The 8,371-nt window shown below is 37.0% G+C and overlaps 1 protein-coding gene across 1 annotated transcript; it reads right to left on the bottom strand.

Annotated features, from left to right (window-relative positions):
• Positions 1-1,143: 1,143 nt before the first annotated feature.
• LOC130567347 (mucin-2-like) lies at positions 1,144-7,604 on the bottom strand. The gene is made up of 9 exons (XM_057355366.1): positions 7,516-7,604; positions 5,432-6,397; positions 4,778-4,884; positions 4,206-4,303; positions 4,019-4,122; positions 3,332-3,554; positions 1,719-2,125; positions 1,332-1,639; positions 1,144-1,253 (listed from the first exon to the last, which is right to left on the bottom strand). Exons 1-8 carry the CDS (start codon positions 7,547-7,549, stop codon positions 1,341-1,343), a joined length of 2,238 nt encoding a protein of 745 aa, XP_057211349.1. The 5' UTR covers positions 7,550-7,604; the 3' UTR covers positions 1,144-1,253; positions 1,332-1,340.
• Positions 7,605-8,371: the final 767 nt, after the last annotated feature.

An 8,371-nucleotide genomic window follows, 5' to 3' on the forward strand; every position in this document is an offset into this window, starting at 1 on the left:
ATAAAAAAAGATTCTGTAACTTACCTCAATAAGTCACAGAAATTAAACATGATTTTTTTCGACACGTTTCTTTCAGAAAGTACTTTTGTGGCACTGTAGTGGTGTCATGTTTACATAAACCATAATGTTTAATGAGATATTCACGGGAACATTCAAGAAAATAGCTTAAAGGTGTCTAAAACTTAATGATAGGTGTGATCAAAACACCACGGTAGGTGTGATCAAAACACCACAGTAGCATCTCATAAAACAAACATGACAATACCATTGTACTTTTAGAATTTGTATAAAAATAGTGTTGAATTAAACAGCAGCCTGAATGTGACACATTGTGGTACTGATATTGATATAACAAATACTGTACAATTATTTCATTAGTCAACTTTGAAAACCTATGTGTAACATGAAGATGTATCTCTTAGTGGCCACAACATATACAAGTATTTCTCAGTAAAAACGTTCAATTTCCAATGTTTTTTTATTTCCTCGCAAAAGGCAAAACATGCAACAAGCATTTACATATATCTCACAACATCTAAATCTATCAGAAATCAACCAGAAACAGGAAGTGGCAAGGAACTTGCATGCATTCACAGCATTCATCTGTGTGTGAGAGAGACTTCGGTTTACACTGCGCAAAATGTCTTTCATGCAATGCTTTCATTTTGTGGAATGTTTTTATTATTAAAGTGTTATTCAAAACAAGTATCATTTTTGAAAAATATTCAATTTCTTTCAAATATACCTCATCTATCTCATCTGTCATGCCCTCATTCAATTACACTTTAGAGTGGATGAGTATAAATATGGGCTGAGAATACAAATAAAAAGAGAACAAAAATGAGGAACTCAACAAAAATGTTTTTACAGAATGTGCAAACAAGTCTTGAAACAAGACTATTTCTTAAACGTGAACGCTAGTATCGCGAACGCTAGTATCTCCTTCAGATTTAATAAAGATTTGCATTCTTTCTATTTCTCAGATTACTTAAAACGGGGGTGAGAGGCTTGGCTGAAGATAAATATTTGTGAATCCTGTTTGCTTCACCTACACAAGTTCTAAACATCACTTCCAATAAATATAACCGGATCTAGCACTAAAACACATAAACACACACAATAACACACACAACCAGCAAAGTTCAGAGTTCAAACACAGAGCACTTTAATAGAGCCAGCATGCCACAGCAAAAACATAAGACAAACATGTAAAGAAATAAAAATATTGCCTGGGCATCTTCGCAGTCAGTAACCTGAAACACAACAGACATTTATCAATAATAGTTCAACAAAAATAAAAATGAGTCAAAGAAACCGAGACCTCTCCTCACCTGCTGTTATTAGAAGTGAATTGGTGAGAAATCACAATGAAAAGTGGGCTCTGCTTCGATGACTCTGATTGCCTGGCTGTGTCCTGTGTCTTCAGATTCTGCCTTGATATTGGGCAGCAGGGGGTCAGGGGTGGCTTTGGATAGGCTGGACTGAGGCACTTCTTGCAGCTGAACATAATGTTGCTGGGGTAGCAGCTGGTGGTAGTGGCCCTCATGACCCTGTGATGACAACTGTGGCCGAAACAACGTCTGTGTAAACTGACCCGACTGACTGTACACATCGGTGGTCCAAGGGTGGGTCTGAAACGCTTCACACAAACATACACATTACTTATTAAAGGTGTTTACTTCACTGATGTGCGGTACGGGCTTATATTTTTTATTTACCATGAACTCCAGATTGCAGAAGCATCTGGTTGCCAGTTTGAGACTGGAGGTAGGCGTGCCCACTGCTGGTGTACACGGGCAGAGTATTGTTAGTGCCTGTGGTGATGGGAAGGTACGGAGTGCTGCTGCCCTCAGTGGGGTTGGGTGTGAGGTAGGGAGAGGGTGTGAGGTAGGACAGGTGGGAGTACTGGGGCAATAAAGTGTTGTTTTGTTGGGGTATGAGACAGCTGGTTTGCTGGGGTAACAGTGTGTTTGTTTGTTGAGACAGAAGAGTGTTGGTTTGCTGTGTTAATAAAGTGTTGGACTGCTGAGGGAATGTGTTGAGCTGGAAATTAAGGGAGTTGTTTGGAGGGGCAGAGGTCATGTAGTCCAGTTTTATAGAGGAGCTCAAGCTGTCATAGTCAAACCTGAGAACATCAGAAACACATTAGAGGAACTACACTATATAAAAAAACGTCCGTCGTGTTTTTGTCTTATTTCACATAAAAAAAATCCCATACAGAAATCTGATATATTGCCTCATTTGAGATCATTTGAGCGCGTTTTATTTCAGTCACACTAAACGTGTGTTAATGACTAAACATAATGATAATATTGTTTAATATCAATACACATTTAAAATGATGCTTTAAAATCTAAAATGTCGCTCTCCTCTCTACACTCATATTTTTAGTGTGCCTCATTGAACGAAAACATATGTGACCCTGGACAACAAAATCAGTCTTATGGGTCAATTTTTCGAAATTGAGATTTTTACATAATCTGAAAGCTGAATAAATAAGATTTCTATTGATGTATGAGTTGTTAGAATAGGACAATATCTGGCTGAGATACAACTGTTTAAAACTCTGAAATCTGAGAGCACAAAAAAATCAAAATATTGAGAAAATTGCCTTTGAAGTTGTTAATCAGGGGCACTGTGGCAGACCATCCACTCACAAAAATAAAGTTGTTATATATTTATGGTAGGAAATTTACAAAATATCTTCATGGAACATGATCTTTACTTAATATCCTAATGATTTTTGGTATAAAAGAAAAATCGATAATTTTGACCCACACAATGTATTTTTGTCTTTTACTAAAAATGTTCCCGTGCTACTTAAGGCTGGTTTTGTGATCCAGGGTCACATATAATAGAAAAACAAAATTAAAATGAACAAAAATAAAAGATTAATTTTACTGATAGGATTATTATTATTTGAATGGTATTACGATAATTTTGTTTTTGTTATCGTGACACAATTTCAATACATTACATTTCTGAATGGGAAACCTTAAAACTAAATACATTTTAGATTCAATACAGCATAAGATATTCAGACTTGAATACCAGTGCATGTTAGCCTAAAAGCACTTCCATTCAATAAGCCTGAACATCTTCTACAATGTTCCTTCAAGACGTTTCTCTGACTTTAAGGGTTTTATCAATATAAACATACTGTGCATACCATAAAAAGAATAAAAGTTAAGTTTTAACTAAACATATTGATGATGCCTCTAGTATAATTTGCAACCAAAAAAACATCAGTACATCACTATGCAAGTTGTCACTGACATCTAGTGGTCAATGACGGAACTGTAGGAAATAAATAACCCAATTTTACACAGACCCAGGATCAGTCTGCAGGCCCAGTTGAGTTGTGTCTGTCGAGCTGACCTCGCTGTGTTCAGGTGTGTCCAGTAGCAGAGACACAGTGTGGGATGGAGGGTTGTATGCAGTGATGAGAGGCAAGGATGCGCGCCGTATCGGAGGAGGGCTGTGCATGGGAGGGGGCATGTACTCCAAAAATCCTCCTTGAGACATACAAGGTCCCATGTCAACACAAGATGGACCTGATGCATGCACAGAAAATCATAAATACAGTTTCACACACTGATAATGTTTGCTTAACATGTCAAGAATGCAGCCTACTGTTAAGATTCATTGAGTTCTAATTAAATAGTTTAATTATAATTTCATTAAGTGTTAATGTAATTAAATAGCTTAAGTCGTAATGTACATTTTACTATTAGCCTAAGTTCTAGGGGCGGTTTCCCAGACAGGGTTTAAGCCTAACTTAAATGTGAGAGATGCCTTGATCGAAAACAACTTGCACTGACATATCTTAAAATATATCACTGTGATTGTTTTGTCTCAAGATGCACACAGTAATATTTTTTTTGTAAAGTATGTTTTTTAAAACAACTTAATTATCCTAATTTAACTAAGGCCTAGTCCTGGTTTAAGATAATCCTTGTCCGGGAAACCGCCCCATAATGTATAGTTTGCTAATAGCTTGTGGGTATAAATGTGTGACCTGGTGGACTAGTGCAGCTGGTCAGGATGGTACTGTAGGGTGGAAGTGTGTTTCCAGGCTTAGGATGTGGAGGTGCAACAGCAGGACCTGTGAAAATTGGTGGCCTATTTCCGCCCCCCACACACACAATGTTAATGATTATATGCGTCAGATCATATAATATTAGTGAATGTTACACATTTCCTACCTGTTGACTTGGATAAAAGGTTGACCTCGACTAGGAACCCTTTTTGCTGTGGTCTTTGCTGTCTTCCTCCACTTTGCGCGACGATTCTGAAACCACACCTGTTACGAGCATCAGCGGAACATTATTGGCACTTGAATGTTATATCTGATGCGAAAATAAATTCATTAGTTTAAATATATATATTTAGGACAGCGGTTTCAACCGAGGGATCGGAGTCTACGGGATTAAAATTATTACAAATAAATGGCTATTGAATAGTTTATTATTCCGTTAGTAAATTAAGATTTCAATTCAATTGAATGGGCTAGTAAAAAAAACAAGTGCAACAAGTAACCTGAACAATAAAAAACATTCCTTTTTTGGAATGTACAGCTTTGGCAAACAAAGTTAACATTTTTTATTCTGTTTTTTCAATGGTCTATTAATCTGAAACCTTTATATTAGTTGTGCTGCTTTTTATGCTCAGGCCTTTCTATGATCATTTCTGAAGTTCAAGCCAGTTTTTTTAGAATGACACACTAATGCACGAGAGAACTGAAGATTGAAATAAACGAATGGCAGTGGACAGTCACCATGATTCTCTGTGGCGTAACGCCGATAGCGGCTGCGATCTCCTTCCTCTTGTCTCCATCAGGATAATGATCGTCCTGAAAAACGCGCTCCAACTCCACCAACTGATCTACAGACACAATTACACACAATTTAAACTATGCACATACATATATAGATAAACACATACCCTATATACAGCCTCGGAAAAAGGTTTATTAGTTTTTCTGAATTTACTATTTATAGGTATGCGTTTAAGAAAAGTGATTTTGATGTTTTTGTTTACTTCTGTGAACTACAAACAACATATCTCGCAAATTTAAAAAATATATATCGTTTCTATTTGCACTTAATTAAAGAAAATGAAAACGGGAGAAAGAGGCCAAAATAATAATAGTTTTTAAAGACCTCAAATTGATATTCACTTTTAAGAAATACAACAATAATATTTGTACATGTATGTAGGACAAGTTAAAAATATATATATTTTATCACAGTTTGCATGTGTCTTGTCATGCTGTCAGTCTTTCACGTTGCTGTTGGATGACTTTATATCTCGTAGTTTGATTTTGTTGAAATTCAACAGACACTGAACATATACAAATGCTGATCTCTTATGTTTTCTGCGGCTGTATATATTTATATGTTTTGTATCCCTCAAATATAAATTCTCCTACCAGTGCTGTAGAAAGTGCGTGTTTTCTTCTTTGGAGGCATCATTGGAGGCATCAATGGCGCATCAGAGCTGATGGAGGGTAAAGTATGTGTGCTGGTCTCTCCACTAACAGACTGCAGATGCAGCATCGGTGCCGTTCTGCTGGTGAAGCGTGTGTACCGCCGTGTGGTGTACACATTCCTCAGCCTCACCTCCACCTGTCCTGTGGATGGCACCGTGGCTTGGGGCTCTACAAGAGGGCTGCTGTCATATGGTCGTTTCCTCATGCATGGGGCCTCAAATAAAGCCTGTGTTGGGACTTGAGCTTGGAGTGCTGGCTGGGGCTGAAAAGTAAGTGGCAATGTGGGATGATTTGGAGGTGGTAACGTGATAGTTAAAGGACTGTGTGGGGATTCGATAGGGGGCTGGGGTAGATTTGAAGACTTTGGGGGGCACTCTTCGCTCATGCACCTCTCCACGGACTGCTCACACACCATCACAAAGTCTATGGTACAATCAGGGCCCATCTGCAGGATACAGTCCTCCTCCAAAGGTGGGACCCCCACCAAATCGGTGGTCATGTGATCATCATAATCTGTTTTTGTTTCGTTATCTTCTAAACCAACTGCAGAACATTCAGGCAGATCTTCATTTGTGTCTTGTTTGCTTTTATACATCTCGTAAATTGAAACAAAATCCTCCTTTTTGTGTTCGTCTGTGTTTTTGGGTCCAACATCATGTTCACCTCCTTTGTCCTCTGTTTTCCCATCCTCAGATTCTTGATCGATTGTCCAGTGTTCCTCAGGTCTGCCCTCTTCTTTCACCTCAACGTCCGTCTTTAACTCGTGTGACACCTCGTCTTTCAGTTCTTCCTTCACACTTTCTTCTTCATCACTGTTTCCTTTCCTCTCTTCTTCTTGCTCTGCGTGTCTGTATCCACAGTAACCTCTCTGTTCTTCTTCCTCCTCACACAGACGACACAGATCATCTTTAAATATAAATGGCATGAAAAAGAATTATACCTCAACGGCATGTGAAAGGACAAAATAACAAATCAATAAACTTCATAAGATCTAGTTCTCTCCTCTAATCCAATTCACGATCGATTCAGCTTTGGCATTACAATATGGGAGGCGTTGCCAAATTTAATATACAGTTGTTTATTGGGTTTGTTTTTTTTCTCCCCAAATTCCTTATCATAATTTAACCCAAAAGGTTCATATTAGAGCGTTCCTTGCCTAAATTAAGGATTGTAAACTATAGTTTTTGTTTTTATATTTGAGCAATTCCAGCATTATGGATGTGACATTTGCAAGCAAAACTTACAACTTTCAGAGAATATATTTATTGCCAATACATTGAACTATCTGGTTACATCCTAAACCCCTGTTGATAGTCTAGACAGCAAAAATATCAGTCTATACTCATGTTCTATTTAAGATTAGAGATGTCTTTTGATGAAACATGCTTAAAAAAAACACACACAAAACAGAGACAAGGGATGGCTCTTCACAGAACATAAAAAGTTACAATATTTTAATTTTCATGTGCCCACAGAGATCTGGAGGACATCTGCTGTGTAAAAACATATGATGAACGTCTTAGAAAATGTAGTTTTACATACATTCTAAACCATAAACACCTTACAGACATCTAGATGTTTATATACGACATCTGACAGGAAACATCTCAGAGATTATTGCAGATGAGCAAACAATCAAAAACATGTCTTGCAGATTACCATGGTTTAACATGGTTAATTCACTTCGACTATAATAAAACAGCAAACTTTTCCTACGGGTTAAAGCCATGTCAACCAACAAGTAGAGGAAAGAATAAAATAAAACTTGCGTCAATACCCGAACTTTATTTTAAGAAAACAAACATGGCATCCCATTACAGTTACGAAACAACGCTTCAGGGTTTTTAAATCGCCCACTTTCTCCACGTGCCCATGCATCACTAATTAGACAACAGCCTGAACCTGCCTCCTAAGTATCAAACCATTAGACCTTTAATCCTCGTGAAGAAATTAGACCAATTAACGTTAGATAATTATCGATCCCAAAAACGAGTCAATCAGCTGATTTACATAAAATTACCCACCGTAATCACTGGCAAACAGGGCATCTTCAGCCATCTTGTTGGCCACGCAAACAACTTTGTAACTTTACACTAGAAATGAAAGTGAGCTCGTAAAGCGCAAACTGCAGGATGAGTATTGATTGATAATTTGCACGAGCTGCGCAACACACATCACGTGATGAGTAGATGAGGCGTTTCCGTTCAGTCATCGCGTCTGTACAGGTGGATTCGTTAATACGTACGCTTTTATACAAATTTACCCTGTAAAAACGTCAAATCTTCTATTGTATGATTCTGGATGTCTCTGATGTTTGAAAATGTAATTTTTGCTTTTGTTGAATACAAAAAGTAGAGTCTAAATTGTTTTACTTGTTCTTGATCTGCTTCGTGGCTAAATATTGTATACGTAATTTGCATTTTATAAGAGCAAGTCCTGTTTTAAAGTTGTAATTTATGTGTTAATGCTTAACAAATTAAGTAGATGCAATTTTTCTGACCCGTTTTTGTTTGCTATTATTATCATAATAATCAAATAAATCTTGCATTCTCAACCAGACAAATCTAAACCTCTTTTATTAGATATTATTTACTAGAATAATCTTGCTTGTTCTATAAACACCATGCACTGTGCTGTGTTTGACCTTTTTTGTGTTTTTCTTATTTTCTCCTGTAAAGCTGCTTTGGAACAATGCACAAATTGAATTGAATTTTAACCGATCTTTATTTTCTATTGTTTTACTGTAGCCTCCAGCTATTTTCAAATAAAGGTTTTGCCGTCTTAATAATATATATGTTATTCTAAAGATTATGATCGGCAGTTAGAAAAATGTACAATCATATATTTAATATGACTGTGTTTGCATAACTTAATGAAAAA

The sequence above is a fragment of the Triplophysa rosa genome, linkage group LG16, assembly GCF_024868665.1.
Source record: "Triplophysa rosa linkage group LG16, Trosa_1v2, whole genome shotgun sequence".
Taxonomy (NCBI): Eukaryota; Metazoa; Chordata; class Actinopteri; order Cypriniformes; family Nemacheilidae; genus Triplophysa; species Triplophysa rosa.